The sequence below is a fragment of the Sinocyclocheilus rhinocerous genome, unplaced genomic scaffold (assembly GCF_001515625.1).
Source record: "Sinocyclocheilus rhinocerous isolate Xijiao unplaced genomic scaffold, SAMN03320098_v1.1 scaffold708, whole genome shotgun sequence".
Taxonomy (NCBI): Eukaryota; Metazoa; Chordata; class Actinopteri; order Cypriniformes; family Cyprinidae; genus Sinocyclocheilus; species Sinocyclocheilus rhinocerous.
The window spans coordinates 1,906,843-1,923,008 of NW_015635523.1; the positions used below are offsets into that span (position 1 = coordinate 1,906,843).

The following is a 16,166-nucleotide window of genomic DNA, read 5'->3' on the forward strand; positions in this document are numbered from 1 at the left end:
ATTGCTGCATTTCATTCATTTTCAAATTCAGTGTGACTAAGTTGGTGTCAGTTTCTTCCTCAAAGCCTCTCTGTCTGATGACGAGGTGGGAAATAAACTGGGGTGACACTGCTGAACACAGACTTTTATTAGTTGTGAGGTGTTCTGTGTGATTATATGCTTTTTTAAAGGGGTCATATGATGCTTTTTTAAAGATCATTATTTTGTGTATTTGGCGTAACAGAATATGTTGACATGCTTTAATGTTCAAAAAACAGTGCACACCAGTTTTCTGAAACACCTCAGTTGTGAAGATTTCATCCACACCAATATTCTGGGCTGCATGACTAAAATTAAAAGATTTTCTTTGTGTATATAAAACTGGTCTAAATTACACTCATGAGTTATCTGCATATATTATTGTCAGATATATATATTACAGAAACAGTGTAATAGTCTACAGTTTTCTATTTTAATATATTTTAAAATACCATTTATGCCTGTGATGGCAAATCTGAATTTTCAGCATTACTCCAGTATTCAATGTCACACGATCCTTTAGAAATCATTCTGACGCTAATTCAATGCTCAAGAAACATTTATTATTATTATCAACAGTTGTGCTGCTTAATATTTTTGTGGAAACTGCTATACATTTTTCAGGATCCTATGAATAGAATGTTTAAAATAACAGCATTTATATCAAATAGAAATCTTTTGTAACATTATAAATGTATTTTACTTTTCACTTAGATTATTTAATGTGTCCTTGCAGAATAAAAGCATTTTTATGAATAAAATAGCTGACTGACCCCAATAAAAAAAATAGCTGACTGACCCCAAACTTTTGTACTGTAGTGCGTATATAGTATTTAGAAAGGGCTGTGTGTGCAGGTGGATCGAATTGCAGAATGGTTTTAAATGACTCCCTGAACCAGTTCACAGGAAGTGATTCGCTAGAATTATTCGGACTTTCCAGCGCTTCTGATTCAACAGCAGCTTGTCAAATGTTACCACAGCGACGGGGCTTCACCCGAAGAGGGCGTGTCGCTGGGGGCGGGCAGGGGGCGGGGCTTGCTGCCCAACTCTCCAGCGTGAATTCACACTCTCTCCACTGCTCGTCCAGATTTCACCTGCGAACTACGCACAGAGCAACCGCCTGATCTTTTCAACACACTCAACCAGAGAGTTCCCTTGATACAATCAAACAACTTCCGACGTACATATCTCTGTTGAAAATTTCTTCGGACTGTATAAAAGAGAGCCGGGGTTTTCTATAAGGATGCAATCGGTTGTCTGCCTTTTCGGTGCCTTCATAGCAGCCGCTGTGTTTCATCCAGGTATGTCATTGAATTTACAATGAAAATATTGTAATCTCACTCTCCCATTCTTTCATGTAACATCGCTGGCGTATTCCGAGAATTTTGTTGAACAGGGTCGTTCCTATAGTGATCATTCGACTGTTTTACTTCCTTACATCAATGAACATCAACAAGTTTTTATTATAGCCGTTGCCGTAGTTCGTTGGCAATCATTGCCAGGTCATGTGTTGCACTTTTCATTTCTCTCACGTTAACAAGAGGTCAACTCTCCACCTGACGAAGACTAAGCCATCTGTGCCCGCCTCAGACATTCACATTCATTCATTTTATCACCAGCAGTAGGGGACTGCGATAAAGCTTTCAATTTTAAAGGATTCTCGGTACAGAAAAGTGAATAGGAAGTGTTTAAACTTTTAGTGTGGACGGGTGACTTGACTTACGACGTAATGTTGTTGATACTACGCGTTTCTGTTTCGGTTCAGCCGCATCACACGCAGAAACATATAGCAGTGACATCACACCTGCGCGTGTTTCTGAAAATCCCATCATAGATCTATTGTATGCGTCAGTCCCAAATAGAAACTAAACGCGGACCTTAAAGGGACAGTTAAGCTAAATAATAATAATAATAAAGTCATGTCATCCTTTACTCACTCGCATGTTGTTGTTAAGAACCTGCGTGGCTTTTTTCTTTACGAAGAACACAAACTGAACTTTTTTTTTTTTTAAATACCCTGATCTTCTGAAGTCATACAATAGGTTTGTATGAGAAACAAACGGAAAACACACAGTGTGCCCGGAATTGAGTCAGTGAGAAATGATTAGTTTGACCGATGAACGAATCATTCAGATATGATTTTGTGAACTGAATCATCAAATTCACAATGCTATTGTATGACGCCGATGACTAGAAATCTTTTGAACTACATTTATGATACTTTTATTGTGATTTGCGTTATCTTTTAAGCTTGATCGCTCACGTCCCCATTCATTGTATTAGCATGGGTATAAAAAAAAGGAACAGGATATTCTTCATTCACCCTTTCTTTTTCACAAATGAAAGAAAGTCACACGGGTTTGGGGTGAAATGATATTAGATACAGACTGAAATTTTGGGATGAACTAGGCTATCCCTTTAATAAGCGATTGCATTATTTTGTGTTCAGGCATGGCTGTTGCCTAGCGTGCACAATTTATGTCAAGTTAATCAGTGATTAAAGTCTATGGGATTTTGAGACGCGCGCGAACACCGCTGCCCAGCTTAAATCTTTTTGAGCGCGTGAGTGCGCTATGTGTGTGTGCGCATACGGGGAAAGAGAGAGAGAGAGGGAGAGTGAGCGAGCGTGTGCATGCTCACGAGAGGTTGCGGGGGTGGAGGGCGGTGTGTTACAAATTCAGCCATTTGACTGGTGTATGGTTTTATCAGTGTCACATGCTTGTTTGCTCATCAACATTTATTTGAGATGTCTTTATTCGTCTTCATAGATCGGCTTAATCTATGTTAAGGCGGTAAAGTGATTGACAACTTTGAGGTGGCAGCTGCTGTAATACTGCTCATCATTCTTTTTGAAATGTTTTTTTTTCTTGAATAATGGCCCACTAAAGATACGTGCTCTTCCTGATTATCTATCTATCTATCTATCTATCTATCTGCCTTTTTCAATTTCAAAAGTTCACTGTTTATTCTTTTTACTTTGGCTATAGGCCTACTATATATATGCTTCAGCAGGAGACTGATCACCTGTATGCAAACAGGTAAAGCATCTCTGCCATCTTAGCTAGCTTAGTGGTTGGAACGTGATGTATTTTATAGCAAAAACCTGCTCTGTGCAGCTTCCTGAATACATTTAATTTGTTGATCATTAAATAACCTGACTGATGAAACATTTCCTTATTCTGATTATGAAGAATTTTTCCTCTCATTCTGAAAGCTGCATGATTAAAGGACTGATGAATGTGGACTGGATTTAGAATGCTTGAAAAGGTTTCAGAAATCACAGTAATATTTTAAATAAAAAAAATTCTTGGAGATTCCTTAATGTGCATTTGTAAAATGCACTCTTGGAAAATTTCTGTTGGGTTAAGTTAGGGTTACTGAAACCACAGCTGCATTTTCCGTTTGCATATCAGTGACGTCACTCTGAATGACATATGACCAGTGAGGACGAACTGAAATGCTTGATGAACCAGAAAGCAGGCCTTTGTTTAGCACGAGAGATGAAAAAACCTAATTACATTAAGGCCGACACTAAACCGCATCTCCACCAGGAAATACCACATCTGATCATTTAAGCATTCAAGTGAAATATTCATGTCACCGTGGCCTGATGGGGGAATATTTTGTCATTGTTTATTGGCAGGCAAACGCTTGAGCTGATTAACGTCAGTTCCACTTAGATATCAAACAGGAAAACGCATGTAGTGAAAAGAAAAGTCTAATTCATATTTGCATATTCATTTAGTTTAAGCCTAACTATGGAACTGCTTTCAGGAAGAGCCAATAGGAGCATATGGTAAAAGCTAATTTTACAGCTTTGGGGCTTTGTTCGTCTCAAATGGTGGGAAGAGAGAAAAAACCTGAGAGCATAGGCTAAGTGAACAATGTTTCATGTGCTAAAATGATTGTGGGTATTATTCTGAAATTACTGGATCCAGGCTTGGATGAGACAGGCAGTTAAGGTTTCAGAATGTGCTTTTGACCAACCATTTAAAAGGGTTGAAGTGCCGAGGCCATTATGTCATCATTTATTCATATTTAAATTCCCTCCCGACCACTCACGCACATGCACGGGTAGAAATACAGTCAATATTTCCTGTGGTGTGACACACTATACTACACCTCAGACTATTTTTAAAATCATTTTCCATGTATAATTGCTCACATTAATTGCAAGACCACGTGTTAATTGAGATGATTATTATTTTTTGCTTTACAAAATCATTTGTCACACTGCAGGGCCATTTCAAATTAAACTAATTGGTATTTAAAATGGCAAAATGGTATTTAAAAATTGTAGGGGAAAAAGTGCCTATTACAAGACCTGAGATGTACAATTTCCCTTATAAAGCCCTTATGCAAATAAAATTTAAGCTAGAATGTTGTTGATAATAAAATAAATTGACATGTTATTTGTCATCTACCCATATACTGTCTAAAAATACTTTTTACTATTTTAGGTATGAAACTGTGTGCCATGTACAATACATAATGGGAATTTTTTTAAATCAAATTAAATGTGTTCAGCATAAAATTAGGGAAGCTCTGTCACACAGCAGGAAAATGCTCATCATGTGACATTTTCCAAAAATAACGCTTGTTTGTCAGCCTGTTTGCAGAACTTCATTTAATTTTATTGTACGACAAAGAATATGTTGTTGATTATAAATGCACTGGAAATTCATTGGAAAATACAGTTTGAGTTCAGGCTATTGTTGTGGGATTCTGTCTGATCTGACAGGCGATTGGTGTGGTTCATGCTCTTGCTTGAGGAACCCATACCATCCTTCAATATTTCCTAGTGTAGTTTCTAAGTGACAGAACATGACATGTCATGATTTATCCTGAGATGTAAGGCATGTTAGTATAGGTCTGTTTCCCCCACACAGACGTTGCTGTAAGCTATGTGGGCAGTTTCAAGAGAGAGTTCAGAGTTCTCCCCCACCCCAAACAAACACACACACACACACACACACATAACCCATAGCCTTTACTCAAAGGGTATTTGCTGTTATGACCCTCTGGCTCTTTTTGGTTGTGTGTTGAAGAGGTCAGTTTCTCTGTAGTGCTGTCAACAGGAGACGGATCACCTGTATGGAAACAGGTAAAAAAAAAACACCTCTGCCATCTTTGCCTGCTTGGATTGTGTGTTCTAGATGTATTTTATAGCAAAAAACCTGTTCCGTGCAGCTTCCAGAATACATTAATTTGACGATCATTAAATAACCTGGCTGATGAAACGTTTCCTTATTCTGATTATAAAGAATATTTCCTCTCATTCTGAAAGCTGCATGATTAAAAATGAATGTGGACTGGATTTAGTAGCATACATGAAAAGGTTTCAGAAATCATAGTAATATTTTAAATAAAATAATTATTGGGGATTCCTTTATGTGCATTTGTAAAAGGCACTCTTGGAAACTTTGTTGGGTTACGTTAGGGTTACTGAAACCACAGCTATATTTTTATTTCCATTTGCATATCAGTGACGTCACTCCGAATGACATATGACCATGAGGAGGAACTGAAATTCTCTCTGAACCAAAAAGCACAGGCCTTTGTTTAGCATGAGAGATGAAAAAACCTAATTACTTTAAGACCGACACTAAATCGCATCTCCACCAGGAAATCCCACATAATGATAATTTAAGCATTCAAGTGAAAGATTCATGCCACCGTGGCCTGATGGGGGAATATTTTGTCATTGTTTATTGGCAGGCAAGGGCTTGAGCTGATTAACGTCAGTTCCACTTAGATATCAAACAGCAAAACGCATGTAGTGAAAAGAAAAGTCTAATTCATATTTGCATATTCATTTAGTTTAAGCCTAACTATGGAACTGCTTTCAGGAAGAGCCAATAGGAGCATATGGTAAAAGCTAATTTTACAGCTTTGGGGCTTTGTTCGTCTCAAATGGTGGGAAGAGAGAAAAAACCTGAGAGCATAGGCTAAGTGAACAATGTTTCATGTGCTAAAATGATTGTGGGTATTATTCTGAAATTACTGGATCCAGGCTTGGATGAGACAGGCAGTTAAGGTTTCAGAATGTGCTTTTGACCAACCATTTAAAAGGGTTGAAGTGCCGAGGCCATTATGTCATCATTTATTCATATTTAAATTCCCTCCCGACCACTCACGCACATGCACGGGTGCACACGTATGTTCCATCACAGGCTTTTACAGTAAATTACTTAAGCCATGTGTTGGACCAAGCAACTGCTCTCCCATGAACACATGCACACACATGTACATTATCCCTCCTTTGTCTTGTCCATCAACCGCACTCCCCATTTGCTAATGGATTAAATGGAGCATTGCTAAGAAGGAAGACCTGCTGTCTGCACTGCCCAAAATGGCCCACTGAGACTTCAGCCGGTCTTATCTACTCATCTGGTCCCACAACCTTCCTTTTGCCACATAATCAAAGGGAATGCTTACATTAGGTCGTGTACGCTGATGGGCTGTTTTGTTGGTTACCAGCACTAAAACGTCTTTTCCCAAGATTGCTGGTTGATAAAAGGCAGTTGGTGGTCTTAAGTGCTGCATTGAGGGAATATTGTTCTCTCGCATTAATATTGTTATGCATATAAGCAGTGTAGCGATGCACAACAGGGAGACACAAGTTCAAGGTTTCAGAGATAAGCTTTAAATGAGAGTGCTAACTTTTGTGTGCTGTACACAATAATATCATTTTCACAGTGGAATTCTAATCTGTGCTATCAAATATGGAAGTGGCAACGATGTTTATTCAAGTTCTCCTGGTGGCAGACCTGCTTTTCACTTAGAAAACACTCAAGGCTGAGTGTTTTCTGATCAATAGCTGTGATAGAACTGACTGTAGGCGTCAAACTCACCAGTTCTCGCTCATAATCAGAGTGGCCGAAAGCTGATAAAATGCGATTGGACTCATAAGTTTATTTGCATTTATTTATTAATATCAGTGATTCTTGCAGACCACACACCAGCGGCGTTTGGCAGCATGACAGGATGCAAGGCGGAATGTTAATGAGTGGCAAACAAATCTTCCTGTCTTTTGAGTTTTTTTATCCCATCTTGAGTTTAATGGGATGGTTTAAAGAGCCATAACTGACTCTTTTGGGCCCCTCTTGCTCATTTATGGGCCGGTGATATAAATATATTGACGTGGCACTCAATGAAAGGGTCCGGGGATGGCTATCGATTAGACAAGCATCCAATTATTTCTAGACAACGTGTTTTTTAACATGCACTTTTTGGCGGTAACTCAAGAGCGTGGTTAGTCCGTCCACGGCGAGGCCACCTTGTGTCGTTCAATATAGTTTTAGCGGCAATTATGTGGCTGTTGGAATGTTATTTATAAGTTTGCTTATAGCGCAAGAGCCATAAGTCACCCTTTCTTCGGGGTTGTTGTATCGATCAGTTCAGAGATCACAGTGTTGAACCAATTTGAGTGCGTTTACCGCTTGCGTTTATGAAACGTACATGGGGCGTTTTGATCGGAGACTTTTTAAGCCATACGTTTTGAGGTCGATAATACCCCCCAGAAAAGGATTTACATACATCAGGGTGCTTGTTCACGTGTAGTGGTTAATGGTGGTCTGGAGGATATTATTTCATCAATGTCAAATGTTTGTCCTGGCATTTAGATCCATCTACAAAAGGTTGCGAGTTGTAGCGGCCCTTAGCCTGTCTCCCTCCCGCCAAATCACATTCTGTCAAATATCCATCTGAGGCTTTGAACGCTTCAATTCAGGCTGACATTCAAAGCTACACAACCTTTCTGGCAGCCATGGAGATGCACGATAACCGGATTCCCATTCTGGGTCCGTCGCTTTGATGCCGTCTGTGATGTGCAGATTGCATTTCTCCATGTGTGCAGAGAGTTCCTGCCTGCCACTCTCGCTTCTTTAAGTGACGCTTTGAACCCAAAAGGGCATGACAGAGGAAGGCAAAAAAAAAATTCCCCTCTCTTAAATCTGTTCCGGATAGAGTGAGAGAGGCGGATGGAAAGAAGGTTAGAGTACACATGATCTCCATGGGTTAGGGACGGGATCTCCCAGAGCTGTCAGGGTGAATGAGGAAGCACTGATGTTGGTTAAATCTATTAAAGGTAATGTGGGGTGAACCGTGAGCTTGACGGGTGGCGGCCCTATTCAGAGACACTCGGCACAAACAATGCGAGCGGAAGAGACAGTCCGAATTCTCAACATTTAGAATTGCTCTTTCCGTAGGTTCACAATGTGCCTATTTGTTTGAAAGCATTTCTCTTTCAGATTTAAGCATAAGGTTGTGCCATCTAGACTTGAATTGAGAATGCCATGTAAATTCCAGTTGCAGTTTGAATTTAACCCTTAAATGCATGAATGTTTCGCCAATCATTATTACATATTCGGGTCTTTAGCGACCCGGACCTATATATCCAGCATGGATGGATCTCTAACTGCTGCAATAGCAAAAAAAACTCTCTTGATATTTTAAGAACAATTACAGTAGAATAAAATAAAGCATATTTTGTTACCTTTTGAAACATAAAAGGGTTCAATTTGAGCAGATGATTTTACCATCGCTGTCATCGTCAGAGCGCACTTCCACAGGATATTCAGCATCTGCTTCAATTTATGTCTAACTTAAAAAAATGAAATGATGTCCCGGGTCGCTAAAGACCCGAGGTATGCATTTAAGGGTTAAATCAAATAAAGTGGAATTAAAATAAATGGAAATTCACATAATTGTAATTTTAAACTTTGTTTTTCTAGTAGTTTACCAAAAAAAAAAAAAAAAACTCATGTTGTTTCAAACCTGTATACTTTTCTCTTTCAACTGGGTCTAATGTTGTTTTGGACCCCAGTGACTTTTATTAAATCATTCTTCAAAATATCTTCTTTTATGTTAAACAGAAGAAAGAAAGTCATACAGGTTTGTATCATCATGAGCATGGTAAATGATGACAGTTTGAATTTTTGAGTGAACTATCATTTTAACTAGAAAAGCATATATTTTTTATAAAATTACTAGGGTATGAAGAACACTTCATTTTCCAGCAGAATTATTAAATTGCAACTTCAGAAATTCATCACAGGTAAAGTCCTCTTTTTGTCATTCCAATTAGAGCTGCACGATAAATCGCATGCGATATTTAATGCACATCTTGTCAGTAAAGCCGCTTCTGTAATCAGTTCAGCGTCCTTTGCAGTGTGGCATGGTGACACAGTAACTCAAATATGAACTCAAACATGGTTTGAGCCAAAAAAAAAAGAAGAGGCATTTATTTGCTCATGGTTGAAGGAATTTCTTAAAGTGACCATTCGCCCAAAAATTCCGTCATGATTTAAGGCTGTAATACACTACACAACTTTTAAAATCTGAACAGATTTTTAAAACACCAGACATCATACATTTACCGACTTCATAAATAGTCACAAAGGAAAACTGGGCATCATACACTAAACAACTGAGGATCATACTACAGACTTTAAAGTTGTTCTGATCACAACAAACTCACACAGAAACGTGTGCATTGTTGCTAGGAGACACGTGACAAATGAAAACAACGTGTTCTAAAATCGGCTAAGAATATCAAACATCCATGACTGGATGGAAGTCTCATAGTCTATAGCAGTCTGTGACAATCATACACTATTCGATTTTCTGTGGAATCTGTCAATCCTAATCTGCAGACTGGCTCTGACCTTCGTCAACTTATTCAGACTGTAAATCGGGGAAAATCAGGGCAAAAATCGTGTAGGGTATTCCAGCCTATACTCATCCCCGGTCATTCCAAACCTGTATGACTCTTCTGTGGAACATAAAAAAAACCCCACTGAGACATTTTTCAAAATTTCTTCTTTTGAGTTTCACAGAGGAAGGTAAATCATACAGGTTTGAAACAATATGTGGGTGAGTAAATGTTGATAGAATTTTTAACTACCGGTATATTTAAAATTCAACCCTGGTACAATCAGGAAAAAACTCTCCCAGACAGGAATTACGCATGGTAGTTTCAATTGCGGCAGAGGTTGCCAGCGAAAGAGGAAGTGGGAGCCTTTTTGAAGTCAATAGGTCCATTTTAGATGTACGTCATCCATCTTTACCATGCGTTTTCTCTTGGTACGTAGCTCTAATGAAAAAGGGTCAAATGTTATTCCCACTTACAATTTAGTGGCCTCTTCTCTCGTGTTCACATCCCTATTTAGCACCTCCCACTAAATCATGCTCAGAGGTGCTGAATTGTTGTCTTTGTGAGCCTAAGTAATAAATTAAACTGGTTATGTGATTTAAAAGGGTTACTGGTGGGAGCAAAAGGGAGGATGAATGAATGGGTGGATGAGGCTGCGGCTGGAGGAGTGCACGATAAAAAAAATAACATTGTGGAGATGAAAACCTTGAACCCAAATCTCAGAGGAGGAAGTTCAACTGTTCATGCCCACTAAAATCACACGTAGGAGTATCATTAAGGATTGCCAAACAAAAGGGTTCCCAAAGATGCATGGCATATAAAATCAATTTATTATTCTCTTTTCGAATTTCCAAAACAGCTTTGCCGCATGACTTTACATGCCATAGTCGGCTAGCACTGGATTTTTGACAGGTTAAACATTCAGTAAACCTCATGGTGAAAATGATTAGGACAGCTCCTGAGAGGCAGGGGAAGAAGCATCCTCTCATGCGATAAATTAGTTCCAGCTCTCGCAGGCTGGAGGAGCTCCCTCAGAGCTCCATGTTGTTTTAGCGTGCACCGTTCTAATGCGATTTTAAAAGGTTGAAAGTTGGAGTAGAGGTAAATGGTTGATTATGTACACACAACCGGTGCAACATCTGCTTCGGTTCACATCGGGGAGAAAAGAAGCCTGCTTTTTCCCTCTTCCTGAACCTGTTTCGGCACATCGAGAATGGTGGCCTAAGGGGCTTTTGTGACGCCTCCCAAAATTCCTGTCTTCGTGAGCGGGTCTTTATCTCCCTTCACATGCAAATTTAATGGTTGAGGGAGTTTTTTTTTTTAACTGTCTGCACCGACATCACACATTTCCCCTGTTTTGCTGCTGCTTTTGTGATAGGAGTACCGCAGAGAGCAGGATGAAGCAACAGTCTACCCTAGCCGATCTGACTTTGTCTTTCTTCTCTCAGTGTCATTTGAGGGAAACTTTAGGACGGATCCGTCTCTCTATTTATTCAAGAAATCCCACCTTTGGGTGTTTGCCCTTTTCGCTCCCTCCCTCCTTCTCCTCAAAATCCGTTGTTTCTTTATTCATCCTGTGTGACAGCACTTTCTGCATTCAGCACAAATTGATTTATTTACCATCCAGAGGGGTCAAGTACAATGGGCCTTATGTTAAAAGTCCCGTAGATGTGCGTGAAGGAAAACAAAGAGTGTGCTATGCTGAATATAAAGACTGAGGAAGCTGTGCTCGTTAGAAGGCCATTGGAAAAGAAAATTGCTGGAGTGGTGAGTGGTATATCTGAAAGAGCCCTGTAGGCCTTGCTATACCAGTAGTCTGCCATTTTGTCACCCTATGGCCTCCACTTTACTATGCTATTCTAATAATCCTATTGACCTGTCCTGTAATTTTCCTCACAGCAAATGAGGCAATTGCACATCCTACATTAACCTCTACAGAAATGGGTTGTAACAGCTAAAAGCCATGGTTTTTGCCTTAAAAATGGCAGCTTTTTAATAGCAGGGCTAACTCAAAGTGTTCATATTAGCCATTATGTAAACTAAAAGCCACTGTGCAAGAGAAAGAAACAAGAAAAGGGAAGAGATTGCAGTCAGATTTCCCCTCCCCCCTTTTTACAATGCTAACCAAGTACTGTATATTTTTGGCTGGTCCTAATTTCAGATTTTTGACACATCCGACAGCTGGTCTTAAAACTACAGTGATATATCTGGGATTTATTCATAAATGTATAAACATAAATAATTCTGCTGCTTATAACAAGTCACCAGCACATTCAGTGCACTTTAAGGAGTCCACTCCATCTTCTGAAGTGCCGTTCCAGCGACATGAGGCCATAATATATTTGAAAGGAACTTAGTTGCTGTCTGCTAGCATCCATGCTGACAGCTTAGGGTGATAGCACACTAAATTTAACCACAAGCTGACCAACTTCCATTTCTTTTTTTACATCCTTATTTGGAAATACCTGTAAGCGCATTCAAAGCGGTCAGAGATAACACCATTCTTGGGAGGTTTACGAGCGCTTATCGTAGATCTCATACTAAAGGTATTTAAGCTAAAAGCCTGTGCCTTTGGTGTTCCCAGCGTCTTAGGTGGACTATTTGCAGGTGGAGAGTTTTAATTCCTTTTCTTGCTCCCCGTCTCACTCTATCCCCCTCTGGTTGGGGCTGCACACACATTTTCGGAAAAGATTTCTTCAAGTGTGTTCCTTGGAGATAAGAGGCGATGCATTTTTCTCTGGGCAGTGCGCTAATCTTCTGCTGTTCTATATATAGGAGACACAAGCTGAAGTATTTGTTTGATTCAGGCCCGTGCAGTGGTCTCATGACCACATTTCGGCTGTCATTTAATGAAATTGACCTACGAAACACAATGTTCCTCACACGGACGCAAAACCAAGGAATAGAAGGGCTGAATTTTTCCCTTTTTATTTCTGTGTCTGATGCTCAGTAAGTTCACAAGAAGTTTGTCTTAAAATGAAGCAAAAGCTCAGAAAGCAAAACAGCATTATTGTGTTGACGTCAGATTTTAGTCATCATAGCAACCCCATTCATCTCAGTGAAATGACTGACTGGCTGAGGTCACCACAAGAACGCTGTTAGTCTCAAGCCCTTCACTAACAACCATATTGAGCTGTGACGTTAAAGGTAGTAGACAAGAAAAATGTAAGTACATTGATGCCATTTAAGGGATAGTCATACAGGTTTGGAAAGACATGACGGTGAGTAAATAATGAAAAGATTTTTGGGTGGACTAAACCTTAAAGAACCCTCCAAACAAAATCTGACACTGGTAATATTTGTCATTAATACATACTTACCAAAAAAACTATTTTATCAGAACACACAGCTACTTTGGAACAGATGTCAATAAAGAAAGATGCTTTTTGGTCAGTTATAGTTATGGCATCTATCAGCTAGCGTTAACTTCGCCATGCTAACTTGCCAAACCTTGACCCACTGCTGGTCATCAGCCTTTTTCACTTGGTTCAAAGTCTTTTTTATTCAGTTCAGGCAGCAGAACTAGAACTTTCAATATAATTTCTCTTATTTTCTTGCACACTGCTAACTCAGGCATACGGAAGGGTAACGTATCATATCTCTGTAAAGCTTTGGAGCATGTTTGATCCTTTTCATGAACTCACCCCAGTGGCTCTCGTGTCTCAGATGGGCCGAGGCAGCCAATGGCTCAGTGCTATGGCTGATCCGTTTTATCTGCAGCATCAGACGCTGCACCATCCTGGGCGGCAGTGCAGATACTTCCCCTCTCATCTGCTAAACACCTCAACACTGTTTTCCAGCTAAGAGCTATCTCTCTATTTATATATTTATTTGAGAATTGTATTCCTAAGTTGTTGTTTTTTTCCTTGGCATTGAAATTGATATTTAAACCAACATTACTATTTTGACTGTGATATTGCTTTTGCATAATAATGTATATACACACATTAAACAAGCTTACATTGAGTGAATTATATTTACACCACATTGCCAATTGCTTTGTCTATTTTTGCCAGTCAAGTTAAAAATGGAGCCAAAACAAAATTCACTGTTGTGCATGGGTCTCCAAGCAGCACATAGCAGTGGCTTCACTGAATGAATTTATGTTTTTGAACAAAACAGTTAACTATTTGATTACAGTCACTTACATGCGTTTTGAAATTAATTGGTGTTTTTGAACAAAACTGATGACTGAATGCCTCAATCAGTGATTCAATTCAAGTCACTTAAACAGACTGTCACATTGTAACCTGCAGAAAAGGTCACACAAAATTCTCACAACTAATGCACAGACTACCAGAATATGAAGTTTTGCATTATTACACAAATTGCATTAACAGCCATTTTTGTCACATAATTTGCATTAACAGTTATTTTTTCATTGATTTCAATGAATAATTCAATTAAAATCATTCCTAAAGACTGTCGCTAGTTGTGACCTACTGGTATATCGATGTAACCTGCAGAAAAGATCACAAAGAATTCTCACAACTAATGCACAGAGCCACAGACTAACAGTATATGTAGTTTTGCGTCCTGCCTAAAATATTTAGACTTATAAAGCTCTCTTTGTCACGTAATTTGCATTAGCAACCATTTCGACTCAAAACAAACATGACTTGAGCAGAAACTCCAACACAAAGCTCTAAAGACAAAGCTCTCCTTCATATTCAATATTGTTTTGATTTTGCTCAGATATTCCTCAGGTGTTTGCCTTTTATTGGAATCCGTGGCTCATTTCTTGTTCTTGGCCAGGGAAAGTGTTTTTAAATTGTATCTTAGCTTGTGCTGTTGCGGTAACTGAATCCTGAGTGCCCCAAGGAGCTGTGTGGTAAAATGGCTGGGAGGAAACTGGCTGCCCTTGTCCTGGCTCTCGTTGCCAGTGGCTATGCTGCATCCCTCTGCATGATTGAAACTACAAAACAAAGCTGACTTTATCTTCTCATCAAGTTCAGAACATGCCCTGGTTTTGTTTCCTCCGCTTTTAAATAAAATGAAATCTACAGTATAGTGATGCTATAATGGTGTGCCCAGGCCTGACAAGTATTGAACAAAAACATCAGGTGTCTGCAGGTCTTTCTGAACCGCCTGCTTTGAGGGAACAGAAGGTTTTGTTGCACGAACCTGATAGTTGAAAGCTCTGATGTTTCAATACAAGTTATGTTTATGTCCTGCATTCACCTTCCTCTTTCTGTCCGTTCAATTCTTTCACACAATATTTCAAGAGAAACGGCAAACATTCACATGATAAATACCCCTTTCTTTCAGCTGCTTCTGATTTCTCTGTCAGTCATTTACAATAGTAATGTTTTTGCTCTGTTATAGTGGGCGGATGTGCAGAGAGTTGGAGAAGGCACTGCTTCTCCCAGAGGCTCACATATGTTTCATTTAAGCATCAAGATGTTTCTTCTAAAAGAGCGTAATTTTTTCAATGATACACAACTTTTTGTTTTTTTTCAAAAATATTCAATATTAATTAAGAAATTCATTGGTTGATTTACATGAAAAGGTGTAAACACTGTGGGGCTGTGGTGTTATCAAAACATTGCTCTGTTTGTTTGAACATCTTGACCTGGCCGACAACAGCAACACTGGCTTAACCAATGGTGAGCATTTAGGGTGGGACTGTTTGTTTGACCAATGGCAGATGAGGGATATTTACCAAGAACCTGTTTGAAAACTATTATTTTTGTAATTCTGTTCAATTCAACTTGAACTCTCTGCTGGCTCTCCATTCACTCTTATTGCCGTCTATGAAAAACAATAACAATATTAAAGCAGTCTCATTTATGATTGTGATTAGGGATGCATTGATATTAAAATTCTGTCCAATACAGTAAGCCAATATGTTTTTATTTATTTGTTTTTTATATAGTTATGGCTGATTGATAAATTACACATATTAAAATTCTATACTAGTGTTATCGAAATAAATAGATAGAACATCAAACTAAAACAATAATTTAAAATGCTACAGGTGAATTTAAACATAACAACATTACAATGTACAGTATGAAAAATGGATGATCATTTTGACTGGAAATTATCTTACATGATTAAATATCCGATGTCAGTGGTTGCTATTGTTAACTAAAACTTTTTTGTTGTTGTTAGTTGAAATAAAGGTAAAATCTAAATATTAGATGAAAAACTAACTGATGAAAACTTAACTGAAATAAAATAAAGCTAAATAGAAATATTTTAAATTACTAATAATAATGACAAAGGCATTTAACAAAATAAAAATAAAATAAAATAAATAAAAATTAAAGCTGATTCTAAATATTTATAAATAATGATAAATGAAACTAAAATAACACTGATGCCAGTACATTACAAATCTCTAATATTTGCTGACAAACAATACTGTATTAATATATCATGCATCCCTAATTATGATTTGTAGAAATTAATGATAGAGATCCCCAAACTGGCACCACCTCTGTTCATCAGACTGGACGTCAAGTTTGGTCTTGTGCAGTCCAATGGGAAA

At 38.5% G+C, this 16,166-nt stretch overlaps 1 protein-coding gene across 1 annotated transcript in view; it reads left to right on the forward strand.

Annotated features, from left to right (window-relative positions):
• The first annotated feature begins 1,110 nt into the window (after positions 1-1,110).
• Positions 1,111-16,166, forward strand: part of LOC107747037 (CD166 antigen homolog) — a 72,680-nt gene continuing 57,624 nt past the window's right edge. Inside the window, exon 1 of the mRNA XM_016561452.1 lies at positions 1,111-1,319. Within this exon, the coding sequence (XP_016416938.1) occupies positions 1,262-1,319 (58 nt within the window). The 5' untranslated portion in view covers positions 1,111-1,261. The remainder of the gene's footprint in view (positions 1,320-16,166) is intronic.